Genomic DNA, 26872 nt, shown 5'->3' with positions numbered 1-26872 from the left:
GGGGCCCCGAGAGCCGGGAGCCAGGATTGGATGGGAGGCGGGGCGGCGGAGGGATTGCGGCGGCCCACAGTCGGGATAACCTTGAGGCTAAGGCAGCGAATCTCCGCATTGGAGCGAAGCGTCGCGAGTCTGCGGACCTGTTTGCGGTGGCAGCGCATCCCGAGCCGGACCACGTCGGAGGTGAGCGTGGGGAGAGACTGGGCCATCCGTCTCCCGGGGCAGTGCGGAATGCTGGCCCGCCTGCGCACTCAGGATGGCGCAGGATCCGGGGCATCTTGGGCTCACCCGGTTGGGATCAGAAAAGAGAAGAAAGGCTGCTTGTGCCTAGGGTCTCCTTCAAAGCCCCCAGCTCTCGCTTCTTCCGAAGGCAGATGGGTCAGCCAGCCCCTTTCCTGCCCCAGTCCCTGAGCTTCTCCCATCCCCATTCTGGTCCCATTCTCACCTCCCTATTCCTCCCTCCTCTATCTGGTCTCCCTCTCGTTTTCCTCCCTTTATTCTCCTAATTTGATAGTTTCCTTTCATGCGTCAGTCTCCCCCGTTTCCACTCTACTCCTTTGCCCGTCTCTTTCCCTTCATCCTTAATACTCGCTTCTTGTTTTCAGCCTGTCCGTGTCCCTCTCATTCTGATGCTTTCTTTGTAACTTCTCCTTGAAACTCCTCTAACTCCGCTCTCCTGTTCCTCCTCCATTCAGATGCTGTCCCCTTCTTGTACCTACCCTCATTCACGCCCTGGCTCCCGCCCCTCCCCCCCACTCTGGTCACGTCCGCTCCAGCGCATCCCTCTCCTGCGCACCTTCCTTCGCGCCACCAGCCTCCTCGCCCCTCCCCTTCTGTTCTGGTCACGTCCGCCTGCTCTCCCGTCCCCGCCCCTCGGCCTCCCATCTCCTGCCCCCCTTTTCCATCATAGTTCCCTAGCCCCGGGCTCGAGTTCCGGGGTCAGCGCCCAAAGTGCAGTGGTCTGCGGATGGGCAAGCTGGCTCCCAGGCGGCCCGGAGATGGATGCGGGGGCGGCCGGAGGCGCAGCTAGAGGGTTACATAACCCTTGGTCTAACCCGCTGCAGAGGAAGAAAGGGTGGCTGCCCAGTGGCGCGTTCCTGTTTTGTGCCGCCCAGAATACGATAGGGCGGCCGCAGCGCTGCGTTTGCTCCGGGGGGGGTGGGGGGCGGTGGTGTCCCGGGCTCCATCCCGCCGAGACGGGGCTGCACGTAGCGGCGCCGGACCCGCCCTGCCGCGCCCGCTCCTCGGCATCATGAACCGCTGACCTTCGGGCCCGTTACCGACCAAGCATCATCTCCGGCCCGACAAGCCTCTGTGTGCTGCTCAGAGGCCTCCTCGAGTTCGAGACACTCACCTGGCTCCCTGCCTCTGCTTCACGTAACTTAACAGCGTTGCTTAACAGATGCGCCCAATTGTAGAGCGCGGAGGCCGCGGGTTGAGGAGAGTGGAAATATATCAAGAGCTTGGTGCCACGTACATGAACTCACTCAATAAAAACTCGTGTCAAGAGTTGTTAGGGGGAGGGCTGTGGAGACCAGACCAGGATGACTGAAATCGTCCTAGCCCACGGAACCTAGTCTGATTAGGAAACGAATGTAAAAGTTACCACTGATAAGTGCCGTGAAGAAGGTACACACGTGCTTCCACACGTGGAAGGTACGCACTTCCTGTCGGGGTTTAGGAGGTCTCACCAGGTGGCATCACACGGGGTTTGATGAAGCGGAAAAGCACCTTCCAGTCTGAAGATTATTTGAAGACCCAGTAATGGGTTGGCATCCCTTGGCTTCTTATCTTTGTTCTTCAAATCCAGGGCACTGATCCTCCCCCGTACAAATGAGCCTGATAATTGAGGTCCAGACATGACGGACAGAAACAGTGGGAAGTTGAAAACAGGCTTTCAGAATCAGGTTTAACTCATTACATACTGATATGAATAATAGAAGGAATTCAGCCTCGGGACCTCAGTTTCCCATGTGCAAATTGTAACTTTTTTCATCTTGGTTGTTGAAAGGGTGGGTCGCTATATACACACCTACATGGATAATATATTGAGTACTGGGTGCAGTGTCTAATCTCTGGTGAGATGCCTCCAGATGTATTCTTTTGGTTTCTGAGCCCAATGACTTAATCCATAGTTGAACTCGAGCGCGCTCCTCTTCTCGCTGCCATCCCGGAACACAGACCCATAGTTCATCTTTGGGAGTCAGGCTCTACGTAAATACCAGAGACCTAGAAACCAGTCCGCTCAGGGATCCTGCTGCAGTGTTGGCAAAGTAACTAACAGTGTTACTTTGCTACTCTCCACTTGCAACAGGGGCTCTTTGGTCCTCTAGCCAAAGGAAGGCAGGAAGGGAGATGGCTTTCAGCCTTTGGTATTATAGCTTTTGGCTGTAAGATTAGAAACAGACATGCAACCCTAAGACTAAAATCTTCAGGTTCTATTGGGACCTACTGGAGGTAGCGTTCTGGGATTTGCTCAGCCAGCTGGTGTGAGATTAAGATAAGAGGCAAAGGACGGTAGCTCCTTGTTGGCTGTATGCAGGGTGTGGCCACTCCCTGGGATACAGAGGAGGGCCTAGGTCCGGAGGACTCTACAGCATTGTTAGCAAATAATTCGCCCTCAGGTTGCCTGAGGCCGCTGTTGGGAATGCAGGGGGTGCTGTTCTTGGGGGAAGAGTATGTAACACATCACCAGATCTGTGTGTGGGTGGTGGGGGAGGCTGTAGGGAAGATGACTCAACCTTTGAATTTTTCCGCTTTTAAGAGAACTGTCTTCGTTGGGTGAGTGGGGAAACTGCACTGTGTTCTTTGCAGACTTAAAAATCCCCTCTCCCCTTTAAGTGAGTCACATAATGAAGCATCCCGATTAAAAGTGTCTCAGCTAGGTGACAAATGGATGGTGAAGGTCCCCAGACTCTCTGGACAGTGCTTAAACACCACGTGGCTGAGCCTCAGGCTGCCCTGAGCCTTGTGCAGCCCTTTTGGGAATAAGCATTGTAGGGAAGATGAATAACGATGACTTAAAGCTTATGTCCTTGAACTCATTTTTTAATTACTAGACTTGAGCCAAAATGTAGGGACATTAGTCTTCTGTATAGGACAGCTGCTCTCATTTTAAGCACTGCATTAGAAATAAATAATTTAAGTGTTGAATTCACAGTTTAACCAAAAGCATTATTGGGTCTTTAGGAATTGCAGCCCCAGTGACTTGGCAAGTTTGGTAGCTGTTACTCCAAACAGAGCTAACACCTTAGGGGAGGTGCTTGTGTGCCGAGTGTTGTGACATTAATGTGGGGTCACAGGAAATGCCATTTTATTTCTTAAAACTGCTTATTTCTTAATGTTGAGGCAGTGAAAGAAATGGGGAAATGGTTGAGAGCAGGAAGGTAGAAAAACATGCAACTCTTGCATTACACACTTGTAATGCAAGTCTACAGGAGTTTTTAATTATTTGTCTTCAGGTTTTATGAAGACAAGTCAAGAGTGTGTTATTTTGGCTAAGAGCTAAGACTGAGGTGAAGGTAGGGGGAAGTGACTCATTTGACATTAACTTTATTTCTGAATCATTCGGAATATCCACAGTCAAATCCTAGTTAACTGGTGCACCACAGGAATGAGGCATCCATGGGAGCAGAGTTGTCTTGCAACACTGTTGAGTGAGGATCTTGTGAGATATGTAAGTGATTTATTTCGTGACTGGTCCTATAGGACCTTGAATCATCACTTTAAGCTTCAGTTCTGGTACAGATAGAAATAGAACTAAATGAAGACCACTCTTTGGGGGGGAGGGGCGTTGTTTTGTGGCACGGCTTGTGGGACTTTAGTTTCCCCACCAGGGGTCGAACCTTGGCCCTCGGCATTGAAAGTGCAGTGTCTTAACCATTGGACCGCCAGGGAATTCCCAATGAAGACCATTCTTAATTCTACCATACTTTCTGAAAACTTGCTTTTTTTCTCTTTCTCTCTTTAACCACAAACTAGCCAAGGACTAGATAAATGAATAGGCTGATTATTTGGGGCTTTGTTAAAGAAGCTGTTTTGGGGGAGGTGAGCCAAGATGGGTGGTGAGTGACAGCATGTGCAGACTCCCGCTGAACCTTTGGGCCTCCTCCTATGACTGCTCCGCTTAGGAGGGGAGGTGGGCAGGGCCACCAAGTGGTGCAACCCCCCCCCTGCAGCCGTTTTTCCTATATTGGTTTGTGCCAGTCCGCACGTAGGAGGGAGAGCCAGGCTGCCGGACTTCTGGTGGCCTCTGTGACGCCCCTCCCCCACTTCTCCCTATAGGCAGAACTCCTGGAGACCAGTAAGCCGCTCTTTCCTGACGCCAGCAAGCTGTGTTTGGAAGTCAGACAAGGGCTTTAGTCGGGGAGATGCCAAGACTAGCTATGACAGGGTTGCTGCTCATGGCATTTCAGAGTATGGACCAGCTCGGCTGATGGCAGTTTAAAAAAAAATTTTTTTTTTCTTATGAAAATTCTCTGAAAGGAGCCCCAGCCCTTCCAAACATTTAATCAGCCAACAGATAATATTTAACTTTAGATGACTGGTATCACATCACCCCTTTCTCAGGTGATGAGTGCAGTCATGGCATATGAGACCAAGCCATACGATGTTTTGGAGTTCTAGTCTAGTTAAGAGGCAGGAGAGTAAAGACTCAAAAGAAAACTATCCTGATATCGGATATCTCTCTTGTTATTTCGTTAGAGAGCAGATTAACACGTCACCCATCAGATGGGCAAATGTTGTTAAGAGTCTGACAGTGTCAAGTGTTGGCAAAGGTGTGGGAAGGCAAGAACTCACTTGACTGGTTGGTTGTAAATGAATATAACCACTATAGAGAGCAATTCAGCACTACTGCATAAAACAGAAAGCAGGCATACCCTGTGGCCCAGGAATTCACCTCTGGATATAGAAGCCACACCTGCACAAAGAGACATTTTCTAGGAGAAATACTATAGTATTGATTAATGAGGACAAATTGGGTTTAATGGGAAAATGATCAACCAGTAAGGGAATACATAAATAAATGGTCTAGTCACACGCTGGGCTTGTATAGCAGTTCATATGAATTAACTAGAGCTGTGTGCCAACTGGATAGATCTTAAATGTGCTGTGAAAGCCTTACAGTATATTACTTAGCGTATTAATAGGAGCAGCAGTATCATAGTGTTTAGTAGAGATACAGACACCCTTAGATGAACTATAAGGATAGAAAATTCATGACCTTCCTTGGTTGGGTATTATGATGCGATGTGAAAGGGTTGGAGGACAAATTAATTGGATATAATGGTAATTTTTTTTTTTTAAGTCTAAAAATCTGGATTAAAAACAATTAAAAAAATTTTTTTGGCCATATCTCACAGCATCTTAGTTCCCCAACCAGGTCTGAACCTAGCCCTTAGCAGTGAAAGTGTGAAGTCCTAACTGTTGGACTGCCAGGGAATTCCTTGGATAATATTAATGATCAGTTCTGGGTGGCAGAAATGTAGATGTTAATGTTTCTTCAGTTCAAAACAGAAGCAAACCTATGGTGGTCACTGTAGGGAGACCAGGCATACTAAGTAGGTCAGTGCTCTGAGAGATCTGGCGTGCCCTTCCTCCTCTCATCCCCTCCTCTTCTCCCTGCAGCTATGATTGATGCAGGGCAGCTCCTCCTTTAAGTGCTGAGCCAAGGCCTCCCTTTGCTGAGACTATCCCTCCCCCCGGTGTTGTACCTGACTTGGAAGGACCCTAAATCAGGATCCCAGATGCTTGGTGGGATCTTGATGCTTCCAGAGTGTCAGTCTCACACCCTGAAGCACTGCCTCATAATTTTAAGTCTAGTAAGGAGCACAACTCAGCAAAAGCTTTGTCTCCACTTCCTCCTCCAGACTGAAACCAGGTCTCTTCTCTGGGCATCTGTGATCGAACCAGGAAATCCTCAGCATTTGAAATGGTAACGGTTTCTCTGACTCAGGACTTACTGCCCTGGAGTAGAGTGGTCCTTATAGGTGTGGGCTCATTTAGCATCAGCTTTTGTGCCCTATTACACACTCAGATTTGAAATAGGACCTTGGGCTCCTGTGTATAATATTTAAGTCACTTAGTTCTAACCCTGAATAAAAGAACAAGGGAATTTTACTTAAACCTACAGGTGGGCTCATTTTGTTTTGTGTAACCTGGTAACACCAGACTTTGCTTTCTGTTATATGGGACCTGTTGAGGAGAGAATGGACTTAATATTCCCATCTCTTAGCTAAGAACTGCTTGTCCTGGCCCCACTCCATATGCAAATATACTGTTATCATTACTCTAACTGTGTAGGAGGATGAAGGGCTTCTCAGGTAGCTCAGTGTAAAGGACCCATCTGCCAGTGCAGGAGACACGGTTTCAATCCCGACTCCCTGGAGTAGGAAATTGCAATCAACTCTAGTATTCTTGCCTGAAGACAGAGGAGCCTGTTGGGCTACAGTCCATGGGGTTGCAAGAGAGTCAGATGCGACTGAGCGACAACAACAAATAGGTTTTGTGGCTGGCCTGGCACCCATTTTGATCTTGTCGCTGCCTTTGTCAGATAAGGGCCAGTCTTGGAAATTACATTTTTCTGCTCCGTCATCTACTAACAGAGCTCATAGAGAGCAGACTGACCTGAATGCCTTGTCTAGCATTTTTTAATATTTATTTATTTCACTGGGTCGGGTCTTGGTTGCAACACGTGGGATCTAGTACCCTGACCAAGGATCAAACCTGGGCCCTCTGCATTGGGAGCTCCGAGTCTTAGCCACTGGGCCAGCAGGAGAGTCCCTGTCCTACATACTATGATGAAAACTTTCTGATGGTGATTAGTGTGCCAAAGATTTGGGAAGCAGACCTCCATGCTAGCTTGGAGACTTGGAGATGTAGATAGCAAATTGATGTCACAGTGAGAAACACAATCATTGATAATGCATTGAGTTAGTCTGTGTGGTGAGATTGGCATCAGAGCACAAATTGGTTAAAGGTTGGCTTATGCAGATATGGGCTCATAGGCCAAGCTGGCTTACTAGGGCAGAATGATGTGGGCTTTTGTGAAAGCTCGAATTGGTAGAGTGAAGCGTGAATCCTTCCAGCACACCATGCCAGCAGTACTGGCTCTCAGTGATGTGTTGGGTATTTTTTCTTTCACGGTTTCTACCCCCTGGTTTCTAAAGAGTGATCCAAGACTTGTGTCTGGCATGAACAGAATTGTGGCTTCAGAAGACCAGGAGCCACTTGAGAAAGGAAAGGTAGGAGTCGGGGCCCGTGGAGCTGAGCTGTCCCTTGGGCCCGCTCCGTTCTTTCAACTGCTCTCAGGCCTCTGATGGTGTCTTGTTTCTCACAGAGGAGAAATGTCTCTGAGGAGGATGCTACAGCAGGGGCTCGGGCTCAAGATTCAGGTTCCTGTACCCGGGCACGGCATTTGCTGCCATCAGTGGAGATGCCCGGCTTCCACTGCTGGCTGGAGGTTGGCTCTGCATGTCTGTGCCTCCTGAGGAGGAGGATGTACAAATGAGTCAGACTGGCACGAGCTGGGCGACGTGTGCTGGCAGGCACTGTCCAGACGACCAGCCTGAGGACAGGGAGCTCTTCCCAGAGGCTGGCCCTGAGGAACCAGGGCTGGGGGGAAGTCCAGGGGGCGTTTTAGGTGGGGTGGACAGCTTGTGCTCCGGAGAAGAGGCTCATGGGAGGCTTCGGGACAGAGCCTAAGGGAATGGAAACACAGCTGGGGACCTGGGCAGGAGACACGGTCTCTGGTTTGGTATTGGACTTGAAGGACATGGTCAGATCTCATAGGAATCTGGACAGACTTGCTGACAAGCTAGCTTTTTTAGATTGCTGCTGGTCGGTGAGCACACTCAAATGGCAGGTAACATTTCACTTGTTTTTTTTTTTTTTTTTGTACTTAGTAGCCTAGGTGAGCAAAAGATCAGACAGAGCTTGTAGACCTCAGGGTTAATCTGAGATGATAAAATAGGGTTAGTGGTTGAGCCCAGTATATTAATTGTATCTGCTGATAGCATCTCCTGTTCTTGAGCCTGCCCTTCTGTACTATAATATCCTTGTCACAAAGATTTTGCTCTGATGGTTGAAGGCAGACTAAACAGGAAGAGAAGTTTGTTGGATTTGGGCATGTAACTCACAGATTTAGGGCACAGAGTTGGTCTATGGACCATATTAGCTTTCCTCTCCCCATTTGGAGGTTCTGGATGAATCAAGGTTTTACCTGCCCATTGCTTCTGCACCATCAGTACAAATACCAGCACATTAAAGAAGGCAAATAATGTCTTTGAAATTTATGCTCTCATGGGCCATCCTTTGGTAACTACTGTATTAGAGTGACTCGGGTTTCTTTTATTTCTCACTGTGCCATGTGGCTTGCGGGATCTTAGTTCGCTGACCAGGGACTGAACCTGGGCCCAGGGAGTGAAAGCGCTGAGTCCTAACTGCTGAACCACCAGAGAATTCCTAAGGTTGATCTTCTTAAGTCAGTGAAACTATCCTGCTGTGCGATTGTGATCTAGGGCCTAAGATGCATTATTCCACCTCTACCATGTTTAGAATATTCCTGAAGTACATAGAGTGGCAGTTGAAGAATGGCACGAGGATCTTCACTTTTGTTTTAATTCCAACATTTTTACAAGGATGCTTGTGAATGTGTCATTTTTGAAAGAGGTACATTTATAGTTTTTCTTATGAAAGTAGTATCAGTAAACTTTTTAGTAAAGAGAAGAAAGAAATTTGCTGTAATCCTACCACCCAGACAATATGCTGATAATATTTTGGTAGGTATCCTTCCAGTCCAGTTATGTATGTTTAATTTAGTGCCTCCCCTCCCAAAGAAAAGGGGGAGGCAATAGTGAAATGTTAGTAAACCAAGGTTTAAAGAGACTTTATAGGGGAGGGGATAAAGCATTGCAAAGGAGCCACTGACAACTGTTTTACCTGAGAATTTTCTTGGGTGACTTCTGTGTATTAATTTATAACGTAGAATTTCCAGAACTACCGCTGCCTGGATACCTGGTTATTAAGGTGATTTCTCCATTACCCCAAAGAGCTTTAGTTGCACTCAGCTTTTACCTTAATCCTTGTACAGCTCTGCAGGGCAAACCTTTCTCAGCTCCGAGCAGTCTTTGCAAGTGGGGCCAAGGAGCCACCCTGAGTCAAAAAAAGAGCATTATGTCACCGGAAGCCCAAGCCCAGAGAACACAAGGTATGACACAATAATCAGTGGCCCCCAGTCGGGTCTTTGCAAGGAGACCCTAATGTCTCAGGACTAGAGCCGATCCAACTAATGCCTTTTTTAGGGGCCACGCTATGTAGCAGTGGGATCTTACTTTCCCAGCTGAGGATCAGACTCATGGTCCTTGCAATGGAAGTGCCCAGTCTTAACCACTGGACTGCCAATGAGGTCCCCAACTGATGATTTTTAAGAAGAGTTACTTTAACCCACTCATTGAGGTCACACTGGATGACTCCGACTCCATTTGCCTGGAGGCCACAGTGAGACCTGTGTGTTCCAGTGGCCTTGGTGTGCCACCAAGGGAACCATCTCTTCAGCGGTGTTCCCTTTATAGCCAGACGCACCTACGCACCACAGTAGTCTGGGTGCTACTGTGTAAGCCCAGCTTCCACCCTGAGTGCAGGGAAAGGGACCTTGGCTGCCCAGGCCATCCTGTCAGTGATTCAGAAGTTCTCAGATTTGGTGGGGGAGGGGGCATAGCTATAACTTCTGTTTGACACAGAGGCATTAATAGGTGCTCTGAAACATCATTCAGCAAACACTGGACTACCTCCAAGTTCATGGTGCTAAGAGATACAAAACCACTAGGTCATGGAGGAAAGGATGCTGTTTTTTGGTGGAGAGGATGTTTTCATCTCGGTACCTAGTATGTTGTAGGGAGTTAGGAGATACACATCGAAAGAAACAGTGTATATGCCATGTGGAATAGTTGGCTGGTATCTTATTTTCTTGTTTTTAAAGGTATAGTTGGGGATCTATAGCTATTGGTTTTCAACAGCTTATAGGAGCTTCCCTTATAACTGGTCACAGAGCTTCTTAAAGTTTACCAGACTTCTTGAAAGTGACAGATGGATTTAGATGCATGCTGTGCTCAAGCCACCCAGAGAGGCCACACAGTCAAGGATGGAGGAGGAGAAAGAGTAAGGGTTACATATATGGGGTGCCTTGGTTTGGAGCCCTGAGATTTTGGAGGACGTGGGACAGGACAAAAGAAAGACTTGTTCTTGTGCCTCGGCTGCAGCATTTAGGCACAAGGATTTGGAGAGGAGTAGCCCTTGGTCTGAAAACCTGCAAAAAGGAATGGCATTCTGTTGAGGACTGCAGGCTTCTGGCTCACGTGCTTACCAGATGAGTCTGCAGACAGTGCCTGGAAGCGTCTCAAGTCTCTGTCTGTAATCAGCTAGCTAACTGACTGAGTGAGTTTAGTTGTCAAGTCAGTAATGAAGAAAAACAAAGGTCTGGGCAGTTGTGCCCTGGGTCAGGCTTGTGACCTGGGCTAATTAATTACCTGGAACAGATGGTCTTTGTTACTGTGAGTGGTGTGCTTTCCAGACTTAGAAAGGGAATGGGTGGCGGGTCAGAAGATCAGCCTGGAAAGGATTTGACAAGCAGTGTTAATTTCTTCATAGTGCAATAATTTTAGAGCCAGGCTAGAACCATTGTGGTTATCCTTGGTTTGATGCAAATTGCTTTGAATGTATTTAAGTCCTTCTGACTGAAAGTACCAGATGTAGTTTTTAAGTACAGATTCCTGGGGAAAAAAATATTTTGCATTCTTGGTTCTGGTTGGACTTACCTGTTCAAGGATGGGGTTTTTTTCACCTCTCAGTGGGCTGGGGCATACAGTCCAGCCTAGGGTGAATTGAGGAATGGACTTATGTGTCCCTGTGGGTTAGTGAAACCTAGGACTCCAGGACTAGGAGGCTACCTGAATAGTGGTTGTCTCCACGACCAGGAAGGTCACTTTGGGTTTGGGTGGGGATTGTTAAGAGAGAGTATGGGTGCCACACCCCATAGCAGATGTTTATAGCTTTGAGACAGCTTTTCACACAAAGAGCTAGATTGTACTAAGCTAGGGGTGAGTTGTCTGTATCCCTGGAAGATTGGCTCTTTTTGAGGAAACTCTTGCAGTGCATGTAAAATGGTGTCATTTACAGGATTAGTAGGGACGTTGTCAAGATAGACATTAGCCCAGTGTTAGGGAGATGTGTGCTTAACATGTGCCTGGGAAATATATTCATTGGGAATGTGGTTTTGACTTGTTATTTGGGGTCTTTCCTACTTGCTCATGATAATGTGAGCCCATGGGCTGACTTGAGCACCCACGTAGCCAGAGCGTGGCTGGGCTGCCTGTGGCTTGTGCACAGAGCATGCTTGTTGAGTTAATGTGTAAGCAGGAAGCAGCTTCTGTGCCAAGCTATATATTAGCCATTCAGACAGATCACTCTCTCTCTCCAGTTCCTCTGGACCCAAGACATCAGAAGCCATGTCGAAGCACCACAGTGACGCTGGGACGGCCTTCATTCAGACTCAGCAGCTGCACGCAGCAATGGCCGACACATTCCTGGAGCACATGTGCCGCCTGGACATTGACTCACCGCCCATCACAGCCCGAAACACCGGCATCATCTGTACCATTGGTGAGTGTGGGTGCCCACTCCCTGTGAAACAAGGGCTTCCTGAGACAGTGATCTTTTTTCCCCCAAAAGGCTAAATGTAGCAAACCTGGGTTCTGAGCAAGATGCTACAGAGAGATTCTTAGGGAAAATGAAGTCATGGACTTGGTCGCTCAGACATGTCCAACTCTTTGTGACCCATGGACTGTAGCCCACCAGGCTCCTCTGTCCATGGGATTTGTCAGATAAGAATACTGGAGTAGGTTGCCATTTCCTTCTTCAAACTGAGTTCATAGGAATTTGCAGGAAGGAATTCATATGGTTTATGTGTTCTGCTAAAGGTAAAATTTAGAGAGTATTTTCCATGGCAGTTCTTACTGGTTCTGAGCATCTCAGAGACCCAGGAAAGATCTTGTGGACTTGCTCTGTTCAACCAAAATGCTGTAGCTGGACATCTGACTGGGCTTCAAGGAGAACATAGAGGGCCGGCCACATTTTACCTAGGTTATTAAGAGTTCTTTCAACTGAAGCACACTTGAAGTGTTAATCCTCTTTTGGATAATGAACACTTAATGACTTTCAAACTTTTTTTTTTTCCCCCTGAAATAGGCCCAGCTTCACGAGCAGTGGAGACATTGAAGGAGATGATTAAGTCTGGAATGAACGTGGCTCGTTTGAACTTCTCTCATGGAACTCACGAGGTGAGCCTCGACGGTGTGGCCCCTGGGGCAGCTTGTAGGAAACAGGGTGGGCATGCCATGTTTATTTAGCCACAGTGGACCAGGCAAGAAAAAGTGGAGAATCAATGGGAAGGTTGTCTTCACCAGCCCATCCCTACTGTTCTTTGGCCCCCCACCCCAACCTGACATCTCAAGTGGCCAAGTCTCCTTAAGCAAAGATGACCTGCTTTGTCATTGGCCATGGTTCTCCCCAACACCTATGCTCCGTTAGCTGTTGATAAGGGAAAGCATGGAAGGGTTTTCCTGGAATCCCCTCTAAGCCATGGGGCTTGACACTTCTGCACCAGGGTTTCTGTAACAGCTCATAATTGCAATGATGAACCAGTAGGTCACCCTGCAGGTTATTCTGGCCTATTTTAGACCCATGCTAAACAGGACAGGTCTTAGAGAAGGGTTTCCACTATTGCAAGTGAAGGACTGGGTCCTGGCCTGTGGTACCCCGCTTCATCAACATTATGTTCCCAGCCTGTCCCTTCGCAGGAGTTCTGGTACATTAAAATAAAATAAAGTCAGCACACTTGTCCGGTGGTCTGGTAGGAGTATGTTAGTACTGGGGTTGTTTATGAGCTGACTTGACCTCTGGGACCAGGTGGCAGCTATTGGGAAGTGCTCCATTGTGCTTCTATTCCCAAGATCAGAACAAGCTCATTTTGAGGAGTGTGTGGGCTGCCTGAGGAACAGTACCATGGGATTTCATACTGGCATTGATAGAAGACCAATGGATGAGGCAAACTCTTGCTCCTCTTGGACTCTATTTCCTGTTCAGAATAAAGAAAATGCTGCCCTGTAAGGTCAAGTAGTAAGGGGTTGCCCTCTGGCATTTGAAAGTTGGTGTTAAGTTGAAACTAAAAATAAAGCCTCAGGAAATGCAATCCAAGAACTGTATGCCTCCTTTCTGGAAACATGAGAGTCTTCATCGTAGGTTCCCTAACACATGTTCCATAAACAGCCTATAGCCTCCAAATGTCACAGGGACCTGACCAAATGCAGAGGAACTATGCTTAGCAGGCACCCTGGGGCAGGTTAAGAAGCCCACAGATGGCATTCTTAATTTTCCAAAGGTGAAGAGTCCTCCACAGGAGTCACTAGGCATTCCTGCAAGCCTTCACTTAGCCCAAGGAGAGAGCTAGAGACACCAGTGAAGGTCCATTCACAATTGATCCCTCCTGCTGACTTGTGCCAGGGTCTGCTGTGTGCAGGGGAAGGAGAAGAAATAGCTTTTAGGAAGTTGACCTTTAACTAGGCCTTATGGCCTCTTCCATCCAGTAAAATAATACCACAGGGCTCTGAAATGGCAGGGGGAGAGGGTGGTATCTGCACCTGTTGGAGGGGGCTGGCTCAGGGGGTTTGGTTTTTTAAACTACAAGAGGCATTTGGTGATTATCTGTGCTTTAACTCTTATTCCTAGAGTTGGAATTTGTTTTCTTTTTCCACACTGCGTGGCATGCAGGATCTTAGTTCCCCAACCAGGGATCAAACAAACCCAGGGCCCCTGCCTTGGAGGCACAGAGTCTTAACTACTGGACCACCTGGGAAGTCCCTTGTGGGTTTAATTTGAGGTTTTTGACCAGGATGAAATTATGTTATCCCTGGAATCAGGGTTTTGGAAACTGATCTGAAATATTAGTTATATAATGTAAACAGTTATAGTTTGACAAACTGCTGAGACATGCTTTTCCAACTTTTGACCGTTTTTAATATTCTACTAGGCAGAACATTGGATTTGCTTTCTGTCCTTCACTCAGACAGAGGGACATCTACCATCTGATCTCTTGTTTTTGGTTTTATTGTTATTGCATCTGGTCTTTGAACAGCTTTGCCACAGTGTCTCTAGCCCCCACTTTTGGCAGCTCTTGTGGGCAAGATGTGTCATATTCTCAGGTGCCGCTCGCCAGAATGGTGGTGGTTGAAGGATGAGGCCCACAGAGTGTTGAGTTGGGAGCCTGTGTTATCAGCAATGTCACACTGATAGCACTAGGAACTTGCCATCTTGGCTCTGAGTCCCTTTTTAGTCAAACAGTAACGGCTAATGGAAAAGAGAAAGGGCTTCCAAGGTGAGACTGAAGCCACGATTTGTTGCAAGTGAGAAATAGCAAAGGTCAGTTAGTTCAGAGAAAGGCGTATTCCCACTTTCCATGTTCCATTTCCGTTTCTAATCAGACTGGAGGAAGTGACTGTCAGAACCAGGCCTGCGTGACTTGAGCAACGTGTTTAACTTGGGCTGCATCAGCTTAAGTAAATAACAGAGTTTGAATTGCAGTTGTAATCGATAGAGAAGAGCTCAGAATTATCAGATCTATCAGTCTAACTCTGGTAGCCAGAGCAGTATTTTCCAGATACAAGGTCTTTTACCCCAGTTGTGTGCTTTATTTGCTGAGGGTATTTGTTGAATCCTAGGGGGTGGAGGGGGAGGAAACAAGCCTCTTTTATGTTGACATGTGTTGCCACCAATAACCATTAAAGGTATGGGTGTAAATATTCTAAAGTTCCTAAGATTTGCCCTTAGAGTGGGTGAGGGCGGTGGTAGAAGTGGGTGGAGAGCTGGCAGGAATCTGCTGTATAGCCCAGGGAGCTCAACTTGGTGCTCAGGGATGACGAGAAGTGAGGAGAGGATGCTCAGTCATGGAGGCGGTGGTCTAGAATAGTGGTGATCAGCTTCGGCGCTAACCCTAGTTCCGTTGTGTGGGATGGCAGGTGTGCAGCTTATCATTGCCCCTCTGTTCCCCCAGTACCACTCAGAGACCATAAAGAATGTACGGGAAGCCACGGAAAGCTTTGCTTCAGACCCCATTCTCTATCGGCCAGTGGCAGTGGCCCTGGACACCAAAGGACCTGAGATCCGAACCGGGCTCATCAAGGGCGTGAGTATCCTGGGGAGAAGCAGGAGAAAAGGCGTGCGGGACCCAGAGAGCCCAGAAGCGACATTTCTGAGTTTAGGTCTATAAATGAGAGTTTTATCCATCACTGTGGAAAGTGTTCCTTTGATCTGCTTTGCTAAGAAACAATACCAGAAAGAAACCTCTTTTACACTCAAAATCTACTTCCAAGTCTTTTGGGGAGCAGCTTATCTCTTCCTCTTTAGTATAACTAAAACACTGTAGGTTATTCTTGGGTTATTTCCTTGAAATATACTAAGTTAGACTGTATGGTTATTTCCTCCCAAAGGAAAAGGCTTTATTGTTACTTCCAACTGAAATTTAAACCTGGTTCCCTAGAGGAAAAAGCTTTTCTCCTGCCAGGAAGGCCCAGCTTCTTTGGACTTGTGGCTTACTTTCTTGTCTGCTGCAGAGCGGCACCGCTGAGGTGGAGCTGAAGAAAGGAGCTACACTGAAGGTCACCCTGGACAATGCCTACATGGAAAAGTGTGACGAGAACATCCTGTGGCTGGACTACAAGAACATTTGCAAGGTGGTGGACGTGGGCAGCAAGATCTACGTGGATGACGGGCTTATTTCTCTGCTGGTGAAGCAGAAAGGTAGGGACAGGAGCCAGGGTCTGATTGTTTAAAACCAGCTCCTATCTCTAAATTTCTTTGCCAGAAGATAGGAAGGTTGTTTGGCTTGCAGAGAGACTGAATCTATATAGCCTCAGGACTTCTTTTCTTTTTTTCAAATAATCTATTCATTTATTTTGGCTGCGTTGGGTCTTAGTTGTAGCACATGGGATCATTAGTTGCAATATTGGAGTCTCTATTTGTGGCACATGGGCTCATTTCTTGTGGCTTGAGGGCTTAGTGGCTCTGCAGCCTGTGGAATCTTAGTTTCCCCACCAGGGATCAAACTCACTTCCTCTGCATTGCAGAGTGAATTCTTAAACACTGGACCACCAGGGAAGTCCCAGGAGTTCCTTTTATAATAAACTTCTATCCTCAAAAACAGATTTCACTCCAGTTTAGTTGTACTCTTGGAGAGCAGATGAGAAGTGTTTTTACCCATCCTCACTATTTGAAGATTTGCTTCTCTCCTTCATCCACTTAATATGGTGTCTATAGGGCTCCAGTGTACCTGGGAATGATAGCTAACCTTTAAGTGATCCGCACTGTTCTAAGTATTTTACATGTAGATTTGTTTAAATTTTGAAACAACCTAATGAGTATACTATTATCCCCTTGGAGCTGAGACACAGGTTAATGGACTTGCCCACAGTCACACAGTTAGTCAAGTTGGAGTGTGAACCCTGGCAGTGTGGCTCCACCAACCACCATGTGCTCCTTCCCAGTTCTCTCTTTGGGGGAGAGCCTGCCTCCTGGTAAGGACACGTGCGCCCAAGGCTCGGCCTCCCCAACCTATTCCATTCCATACAGGTCCTGACTTCCTGGTGACAGAGGTGGAGAATGGTGGCTTCTTGGGCAGCAAGAAGGGTGTGAACCTCCCCGGGGCTGCTGTGGACCTGCCTGCTGTGTCAGAAAAGGACATCCAGGATCTAAAGTTTGGGGTGGAGCAGGATGTGGATATGGTGTTTGCGTCTTTCATCCGCAAGGCTTCTGATGTCCATGAAGTCAGGAAGGTCCTGGGAGAGAAAGGAAAGAACATCAAGATAATCAGCAAAATTGAGAACCATGAGGGAGTTCGGAGGTAAGTCCCTTGCCTCCTTCATCCCCAGCCCAGCTCTCTGCAGAGCAAGATGTAGCCTGTGAACACCTGGCCACCTGCCCTTTCGAATGAACCTCTCGAACATTTCAGACCCACTGACTCAGAATATCCTATGATATTGGTGGGCTTGCCAGGTGGCGCTAGTGGTAAAGAACCCACCTGCCAATGTAGGAGTCATGCGTTTGATCCTTGGGTCGAGAAGATCCCCTGGAGAAGGGAATGGCAACCCACTCCAGTATTCTTGTTTGGAGTATCCCATGGACAGAGGAGCCTGGTGGGCTACCATCCATAGGGTCACAAAATCAGACACAACTGAAGTGACTTAGTGCGCACGCCTGAAATTGGTATTGGTATTTCAAGGGGGAGAAAGAAAGCTTTGCAGATGATTGGGGTGCCAGCATCTTGACATTGTTCCAGGGAACAGCATTGGAGAAGGACAGGGTCACCACCGCTCCCGGGCTCAAGAACCGTGTGTAGTGTTCCTACACTAGCTAAAGTTTGCTGGAACTGGGGGCCACCAAGGGGGAAGACAGCAGGCTCTCAGGAAGAGGCTCCTTCACCTGGGAGCTGTGTGGAAACTCAGGGCTGAAGCACGTGTCCTCCTAGTCTTCACTTGGAAAGCAGTGGGATTGGTGGTTGGGTTAGCTCCGGCATGGTATACACCTCTCTGGGGGAAACATGCCGTCGTCCTCCTCTGGTTCTACATGGTCCCAGCACTGCTCCACTGGCTCCCCACTGCTCACCAGGTAGAGCCACATAAGTAAGGCCAGCTGGGTGACATCTACTCCTGCTTGGCTCCCTATTCAAACCCAGCACTACCGACAACCCAGGCTTACTTGAGTGGGTCAGGTGTGTGCATGGGGAGAGTGGGAGGAGCAGCGCTGCCCACTGTTGTGGCCTTGCCATCCTTAGCTTGGTGTCAATGTCCTTTGTACTGGTACTGGGAAATTCGGGGCCCTCCCTCTGCCATCCTGATAAGCCGTGGGTACCTGCTGACTTTGGCTTCAGGCCAGGCAAGACCATATTCTCATGCCTTCAACACACTGGGGAGGACCTCTGAAGGAGCAGCCTTCCAGTGTCCTTGACTGGAAGAGGCCGTGGACCTTTGTGTCAAGAGCAGTCAGCCACCTTGGGTTCCATTTCTACCCCAGCAGTGATGACTGAAATGAAGATGGTAGAGAGACACCTTAAGAGCGACCTCATAAGATGCAGGTGGACACAGAGAATGAACGTACGGTTACCAGAGGGGAATGATGGGAGGAAGGAATAGTCAGGGAGTTTGGGATGGACCTGTACACACTTCTATATTTAAAACAAATGACCCACAAGGACTACTGTATAGCACAGGGAACTCTGCTCAGTGTTACATGGCAACCTGGGTGGGAGGAGAGTGTCTAGGGGAGAATGGATACACATATGTGTATGGCTGAGTCGCTCTGCAGTGCATCTGAAACTATCAAGACACGGTTAATCAGCTAGACCTCAATGTAAAATAAAAAGTTAAGGGAAAAAAGCAGGAGATGGAGAGGAAGTGAACCCATTTGGAGGAAGTGAATTGGAAGTGAATTTTGGAGGAGGCCCCGCCCCCTCCCCTTCCCCTCAGTGAAGTGTCCATCCTGGTGCTGAAGGAGTCCAGCGAGCAGAACTGTTGGCCCCCTTTGGGGCACTGAGACAGCTGGAACACCCCTGTGATGATGTCATGGGTACTTGTCCTGGTGCAAGAATGGCCAAGTCAGGGAATCCCGGGAAAGGCCCCTGTTCTGTATAACCTCTGTCTCTGCAACTTGCCTGTCAGGTTTGATGAGATCCTGGAAGCCAGTGATGGGATCATGGTGGCGCGTGGTGATCTGGGCATTGAGATCCCCGCAGAGAAGGTCTTCCTTGCCCAGAAGATGATGATTGGTCGGTGCAACCGAGCTGGGAAGCCCGTCATCTGTGCCACACAGGTGTGTGCCTCTCCCTGAGCTCACATCCTTGTACAAGGAAGCTCTGGAGGCTACCTGGTCTCTTCCCTTGGACCCTGCCCCACATCATACACACACGTATTCCCCTGCCCTCCTGCCCCCACGCACCTACAGGAAGCCAGACTTGTATATACATGCTCTCCAGGGGTTCACCTTGTGTCTGAGGACCTCCCAGGCCATGTCTCACAAATGCTCTGTCCCCTCCCAGATGCTGGAGAGCATGATCAAGAAGCCTCGCCCTACCCGGGCAGAGGGCAGTGATGTGGCCAATGCAGTCTTGGATGGAGCTGACTGCATCATGCTGTCCGGAGAGACGGCCAAAGGGGACTACCCCCTGGAAGCTGTCCGCATGCAGCACCTGGTAAGCTCTCCCTGCTGGGGGTGGAGGCGAACTCCGGCATATGGGGGCACCTTGTAGTGTCACCTTCTGTGCCTCGGTCTTTTATTATCCTCCAAGTCACAAGCAGAGTGAGGAGGTGTGTGCTGGGGTCGTGGAGGTGTCTTGGTTTTTTTTTCTTTTCTGCTCTTCTGCCTTCCTGCCCACACCGGTCTCCCAGTCCCTTCTGTTCTGGAGGCGGCCTTCTTCATCACACATAGCACAGTTCACTCCTGTTTCTGGGGTTGTGAATCCTTCCCTTGCTTGAGTCCTGGGATATATGTACTGCTTCCCCCTGGACGGTCTAGAGGACCCAGGCACCTCTGTCCTGTTGTGGAAAATTCCAGGAGCTCCTGCTCCCAGCCGGCCTGTGTTTGGCTTCTGTTTTGATTCCCCACCTGTCCCCAGCCAGTGCCTCCCCAACGGAGTCCTCTGGGCCTGCCCTGACTTGGCTGTGAGCTGGCCTTGCATGGTACCTGCAGCAGCGCCTGCTTTGCTGAGCTGTTGCACTCACCCTAGATTAGAAGTGGGGTTTAAGGGAGGGGTTACAGGCCTACAAATAGAAACAGGTGGAAGGCTGGCTGATCCCAGCTGGCCCTGGGGTGAGAGTGTCTGGAGGAGCCCTAGTGGCTGCTCCTCATTCTCCTGTGGGAGCTAGCTTTTCCAGGGTCTTCTGCTGGACCATGTCCCACAGCCTGGCTGCCTCTGCTCTAAAGCGTCCTGAAGAGTAACACAGGGGTAGGTCAACAGGCCTGGGGAAATGAGCGCTACAGATGACCTTTCAGAAGGGTCCTAGGTGGCTGTTGATAATGTATAGCTCAGCAAACTGTTTCTTTAACCTTCCTATTCATTTTCCAGCCAGCAAAGGACCCCAAGCCCTTTGTGCCACATCCCTCCAATGCATCCCCCCAAAAAAACCTCTGGACTAGATACCATCCTTTCCTTCTTCACTTTCTATGTGATTAGGCTCAAGTGGCTTCCAAAGAAGACATGCCAGTTACAGTAAATACTTTTTCAGGGGTGGAACAAGACATCTTGACTACAGATGTTTTTTGGTCTGTCCTTGGTGTTCTGGGTGGATTTGCCCGTAATGAAATCAGTAGAGACCAGTGCCTGCCCCTGGGACAGCTGTGTTTTCCTGGCTGATGGCCACCCTATGTGTGACATGATTGCTGTCCTGATGCTCATGCACTCCAGGCTCACGGTCCTTCTCATCTGTCCCAGTGACTTTCTCCTGGGAGATAGTGACCTTGAACCGGCCCCCTCTAAAGTGGTTGATGTTATGTTTATGGGTCTCCATATAGAATTATATATATATGTAACGATAACTGCCTTGCTTAGTCATGTGGCCCCACAGCCTCTTGAGTCCTTGACATGATAGACTGTAGGTGTCTTTGGGCACATCATTTGACCTCTCAAGGCCTTATCTAAGAAGTGAATTAGATGGGATATGTTTAATTACAGCCTTTGTGTTAAATTGCACTGCTATTATAAAATGTCTGCTAAGAACCTTATGCAGGTTCTTAACCTCAGTGAGGTCGATGTCACCCCACTTTTATGGATGAGGGCACATGATAATAGAGCTTGAGTTTGGACCCAGGTCAGCTGACTCTGAAGCCAGCATTCTCTCTTACAACACATCCAGCAGGTCAGGACAGGTGTTCCTGTGGGGCCTGTCCTGGGGTCAGCGACTAAGAACCAGACTCCGGGATCTGCAAGCATGTCTGTTTTTCCATACCCAGTCTTTTTTTGTTGTTGTTGTTGAACAAACACCTTAGAACTGTAAGACTGGGATTGCATGGCCCTATTCAGGAGATAAGTTACAGGGTTTGGGCCTCATGGCCCAGGCTTCTCCTGGCCATGTCACTAGTTAACACTGGCCAATAGCTTCCCCTCTTAACTGTCCACTGCTTTCTCCTGTATCTAACTGATGCAATTGATGTTCCTTAACTATGGGCTAGGCAGTACCAGGTATGGTTCTCTGTCCTGTTCATGTGCCCTGTCCTTTTGGGCTGCATGCATTCCATTCTTGCAGGAAGAAACCCTTTAACCTAGCAAATTCAGCCACTCATTGGCTTATCCTGTCAGATTAATGAGATGACGTTACTGATTCTTCCCTCACTCATCATTGTCTCAGACGCTCATAACTGCATTATAACCCTCTAAAGCTTAAATTTTCTTTCTAATTCTTGGTGTTATCAGAGCAGCTGGTCTGTAAATAACCCAGTGACTTCCTCATGGGTGTTTTAATCATTCGATTTTAATCAAATGCCTTGTTAAGCTTACCTGTATGCTTCCACAGGCACCTGTCTCTTCACATGGCTGTTCAGGGTGCCCGTCACAAGCTTGCCAATTTCCACCTGCCTGCTTAGAATGTGGTCAAGCCGCACGTCCTTGGCTTTGACCTCCTCAGCTTTCTATCGCTGCTCAATGTGCTTCTACCACAGGCCACTGGAAAGGCAGGTAGCATCTCTGTGTCTGAACCTAAGCAAGCAGGCACTCCATGTGTGCATGGAGGAGGCCAGGCACGAAGCCCTGTGGTAATCAGGCAGCCATGTGAGGAGGGGGGCCTGTTCCTTCCTGCAAGCTATGTCATGAGGCAGCGTGGTCAAGTCCTGCCAGGGAGCGGCCCAGCCTCCACATGTTTCCATGCTGAGGCTTTAGAGCCTGCCGCCATATTGTCTCCCTCCACCCCCACCGCCATAGAGCCCTACCAAAATCAAAAGATCTTCCCGAATGGAAGAACCAGTTTCCCCTCTGGAGGAGAAACAGTAGCCATTGAAGCTTGAACCTCCCTGAACAGGCTTTCATCACCCTGCCTCTTTGCATCTGCCTGAAGGAGAGACTTAGCCAATTAACCTAAGGTACCTTCCTCTCATTAATTCCCCATTCTGTCTTTCCATGTTGTTGTCTCTCGTTTGTTTTCTCCCCCCCCTCCTTCTTCCCTCTTCCTTGCCTCCCCTTCCCCTAAACCTTACAGATAGCTCGTGAGGCTGAGGCAGCCATGTTCCACCGCAAGCTGTTTGAAGAACTTGCGCGAGCCTCAAGTCACTCCACAGACCTCATGGAAGCCATGGCCATGGGCAGCGTGGAGGCTTCATATAAGTGTTTAGCGGCAGCTTTAATAGTTCTGACGGAATCTGGCAGGTAGGGCCCCGAGGGCAGGTAACTCTGTAGGATAAACAGCTCTTGCTCCAGCCATGCTGAACGACAGCCAGGGCCCAGCCCCGAGCCTGGAACACTCCTCTCACCTGCAGGACGCCAGCCAGGGAGGTCAGGGCAGGACAGGGCCACAGGGTCCTCCGGCTCGGAAGGCACAGCCACGGCACAGGCGCCTGGTGAGGGGCTGGTTCCTGCGAGTCTCGATCTCACTCAGCTCAGAGCCTCCAGGGATCGGGCTGCTCTTGGCCCCTGCACTCAGGGACTTGCTCCTCCCCAGCTGTCTGTGCGACTCTTCCCCTCCCCGTCCCGTGTGACACGGCTCTGACAGCTCTGTCCCCCTCGTCCCTCTGGACGGATGTTGCCCCTAGATTGCCCGTGAGGCAGAGGCTGCCATCTACCATTTGCAATTGTTCGAGGAGCTCCGTCGCCTGTCACCCATTACCAGCGACCCCACCGAAGCCGCCGCCGTGGGGGCCGTGGAGGCATCCTTCAAGTGCTGCAGTGGGGCCATAATCGTCCTCACCAAGTCTGGCAGGTAGGAGGTGGCAGCGGCTCCCTGGGAATGCCCTGCTCGGTGGCACCTTTCCTTGGGGGTCCTGGGAGCAGTGCACTGCACGGTGCTCAGATGGCGTCAAGCCAAGGTAAGACCCCTCTGCCTGCACCCTGGACCCTGCAGGGAAGGAGCCCCCACCCAGCCCCCCAGCCAGGCTCTGGGCCCTGGGCCTGAAGGACAGGACCTCAGGCAGCACTTATGGGCATTTTGAACCATTTGGATCCAAAGCAAGTTTATTAAACCCTCACAACAAGCTAGATTGACTTAGATAACCACAGGTAGCCTGACGACAAGTGATTATTTGATATTGAAAAGCTGTGCTTAAAAAGTAAAGGACCACCAGTTTTGCTTCTTCTGGCTAAGTGCTCTTTAAAAAGTCCAGTTTGCAAAATGAGTGCCGTTTGCTGACAGTGCTGTTTGGTTGGTGTGCCTGTCCCATCTGTCTTTGAGTCCCAAAGATAAGTGGGTGCTGCCCGGGAAAGGTCACTATGCTATCTTGCTGGCGCTCAGGCCAGGCAGCCAGGCTGAGACCTCTGCTTGGCCTCCGGCTCGAGTCCCTTCCAAATCCAGGACATCAAGTTAATATCCCTTGCTCCCTGGGTCTGGGGGTGTGCTGCTTCTCCATGGGGCAGCTAGGGTTTCCTGGAGGAGGCGGGTGGAGAGGAGCAGACAAGCACCCCCCGTGCATCAAGGAGCAGCAGGTGGGACTGCCTTTAGGACCAGGACACAGGATGTGTGCCGAGTCCCTCAGTAGAGGGCTTAGGATAAAAAGCTCCAGCCGTTAGGGTTGACCTTTGTGAAAAGGTCCAACCTTTGCTACTTGGCTATTTTTAGCTCCAGTCTTCTGGGGTTTCACTCTCAGCGAGTCCTGACTTCAACACTTGCTTCCCTCTGAAAGCCTTGTATGGAGGCCAGGACTTAAGCAGGGCATCCTCTGCTGTGACATGGCTTAAGTTTCCCTGACAGCTGTTGCGTGTCCTCATAGCTTGCCTTCAGAGTTCGAGTTCCCCCTGCCGGCAGGCCCCTCCAACTCCTGGGACACCAACCCCTACAAGTGTACAGTGTCAGTGTTGAAGGAAGCATCCAGCCTTTGAGCTTTAAAGGGGTCCAGTCCCCTCCAGGGGATCCTTCATAGGCAGAGACTCCCCACTGACACTCCCATCCCCTAGTCTTGCCTATTTCTAAGCCTCAGCCTCGCTTAGATACTAAGGTTTGACTCTGGGGCTCTATAGCCCAGTCACTGGGACTGTTTCAGGGGCCTGGGGGTCATGTGAGGTCAGGAGAGGGCACAGCAGTAGGGAAGGCTTGTCTTGTAGATTTCCCAGGCAGGCTGGTGGTCTCTGCTCCTGTTTTGGGTTGTTGTTTTCTTTTGCAGATGTCAAGTGTCAGGTGCTATTTACATGCTGCTTGGCGTGTAGCTGTTGCTGGCAGCAAGAGAAAAGGGTGTTGAGGTTGGATAGGGCTGCTTCTCTGTGCCAGAATGGAAAAGTTCAGGGGATGGGGGGTGGGTCTGCCAACTATGGGCCATGTGAGGTAAGTGGGTGAGACTGACCATGCTGGGTCAGTGTGATACTGCGGCCCTGGCCTGTAGGAGGGGTTTAGGGTAGCATAGCTGTGAAGAATCTGCCATGGCAGATACAGGGTGATAGAACACCGCAGTCTTGGGAGCAGATGTTGAAATGGCTATAGCCTCCAGCTGGCAGAGTTGGATTCCAGGGTGAGTTGTTGCTGAAGGCCCTGAGGGGCTTCCTGGGACACTGTTTAACCATCTTGTCTGCCTGCCCTATCTCAGGTCTGCACATCAGGTGGCCAGATACCGCCCTCGGGCCCCCATCATTGCTGTGACCCGGAATCACCAGACAGCTCGCCAGGCCCACCTGTACCGCGGCATCTTCCCTGTGGTGTGTAAGGACCCAGTGCAGGAGGCCTGGGCTGAGGATGTGGATCTCCGGGTGAACTTGGCCATGAATGTTGGTGCGTGTCTGGGAGTGAGGGCTCCCGGTGGAGGGCTGGGGAAGGTGCTTGAGCACTGGCTTCTCTGAGACCCTATAGAGAGGAACATGCCAGCCTTTGGGGGCAAGAACACTAGTTGACCTCACTGGGTCCTTCATCCCAGTCCCTGGAGTCCTGGGCTGAGCTCAGGGAGGGGAGAGGACCTTTGAGGTGTGGGGCTGAGCAGCCTAGGTTTTCACCTCATGTTCTTTGGGAGTGGGAGCCAAAGCAAAGGATCCTGGATAATCACCTTTGTCCGTTCTTTGGCACTTGCTCATTATTGAGGGTTTTGTTTGTTTGTTTTTTCCCATAAAATTAACCAGATTTCCTACACTTGGGGCCAGTACACATTTAGATTATGTACTCAAATGGCCTTTGTCACAATATAAAAGTAGGATGTCATAGGATGAGAGGAAACAGCTAGCTGTGACCTTGGGCTAGGCTTTCCACCTTCTTGAGTAGAAAATGAATGATGTCCAAAGGTCCCTGCTACCTCCGCCATCCGAGTGATAAGGAAATGATACCAAGGCCTCCCTCGTTCCCTTTGCCTGGGCTGTGAGCCTGGCGCCACCTTGTGGTATAAGGAAGTAAAGGCCTGTCAGCCCTTCCTCAATTGTAGGGCACTCTCCCAAGTGTATACCTTCTTGGCTTGATTTTTCATTTACCAGCTCTCTTCTCTTCCTCCAGGAAAGGCCCGAGGCTTCTTCAAGAAGGGAGACGTGGTCATTGTGCTGACCGGGTGGCGCCCTGGTTCCGGCTTCACCAACACCATGCGTGTAGTTCCTGTGCCATGATGGACTCTGGAGCCCCTTCTCCAGCCCCTGTCCCACCCCTCTTCCCCAAACCATCTATTAGGCCAGCATTGCTTGTAGTGCTCACTTGGGGCTGTAGTGTGGCACTGGTGGGCTGGGACGCCAGGGAAGAAGATGAATACCTCTGTGAAACCTGGCTGGCTTTAAGACTCTGCTTAGGTGAGGTAGTTCAGAGCTGGGCCACCCATCGTGTGGCTGCATCCAAGCAAGGGATGAAGGAGGGTTGCAGGCAGGACTGGAGGCCCCAGAGCTTCACACAGAGGGCAACAGCTCCTGCTTCCTTTGCTTTGTGTACCCAATTCAGTTCCTGTAGAAAATGGATATCCAGAGAATTCCCACCCTGGCCCAGGATCAAGAGTAGGGGCCTTAGGGCATGGGGCAATGGTTCCAGTTTAAGTAGACTCTGGCCCTGGCCCTTACTTGCTTCTCCAACCCCCTCAGCCTCCCTCACCCTCACCTTGTGCACCGTATACTTCTCTTCCTTCACTCCACCCAGCTGTTGCTGCAGACAAAACACTCCACCCCCCATCGTCCATTTCCCCCACTACTGCAGCCGCCTCCAGGCTTGTTGCTATAGAGCCTACCTGTATGTCAATAAACAGCTGAAGCACCTGTTTCCTCTCTTCTGTTGGGGATGGGGGGGTGGTTGAACCCTGCCCTCTGAGTGGGGTGAAATGGCAAGATCCCCATGGCTCCTGGCAAGTGCTCCTGTTAAAACTCAAGCCACCTGCCATCCTGTCCCCCAGGGTGCAGAAGTGCTAGGAGAGCAGTCGCTGACTACCTTGAATATAGGCTACCCTTTTCAGTGCCCTGGGGTTTAAAAGATGCTGCAGCTGGGGAAATTTTAACAGCTTATTTAGACCAAAGATTGGAGAAGGCAGCCACAAGGGCCCCTCCCTCCTGCTCTGGGTAAACCAGGAGTGAAGTGACCCTTGTCCTGCTCCTTGCCCCTAGGTCATCCTACAGTAGAGGTCCAGGTTGAGGCTAGGTTCTGTTCCCAGTTTCCAGAATATTTGTGCCCCCTTCTGTTTTCCCACGTCGTCCCTCCAT

General features: G+C 49.6%; 1 protein-coding gene across 13 annotated transcripts; it reads left to right on the top strand.

Moving 5' to 3' along the window:
- Positions 1–105: 105 nt before the first annotated feature.
- On the top strand, positions 106–26434 carry PKM (pyruvate kinase M1/2). 13 transcript variants are annotated; one of them, XM_081506245.1, is made up of 15 exons: positions 2656–2778; positions 5868–5932; positions 8554–8667; positions 8756–8777; positions 9089–9205; positions 11474–11655; positions 12241–12332; positions 15101–15232; positions 15660–15846; positions 16675–16945; positions 18759–18909; positions 19136–19288; positions 22284–22450; positions 24811–24992; positions 25698–26434. In XM_081506245.1, the coding sequence occupies exons 4-15, from the start codon at positions 8761–8763 to the stop codon at positions 25802–25804; spliced, it is 1758 nt and encodes a 585-aa protein (XP_081362371.1). In that variant the 5' UTR covers positions 2656–2778; positions 5868–5932; positions 8554–8667; positions 8756–8760; the 3' UTR covers positions 25805–26434. The 13 variants fall into 13 exon arrangements, 11 of the variants coding, with proteins under 11 accessions (XP_081362377.1, XP_081362376.1, XP_081362371.1 ...); XM_081506247.1 differs by lacking the exon at positions 5868–5932; XM_081506246.1 differs by lacking the exon at positions 8554–8667.
- Positions 26435–26872: the final 438 nt, after the last annotated feature.

The sequence above is a fragment of the Giraffa tippelskirchi genome, chromosome 7 (assembly GCF_054371585.1).
Source record: "Giraffa tippelskirchi isolate mGirTip1 chromosome 7, T2T-mGirTip1v1.2.pri, whole genome shotgun sequence".
NCBI classification, from domain to species: domain Eukaryota; kingdom Metazoa; phylum Chordata; class Mammalia; order Artiodactyla; family Giraffidae; genus Giraffa; species Giraffa tippelskirchi.
This window is presented reverse-complemented; position numbering and strand designations above follow the sequence as displayed.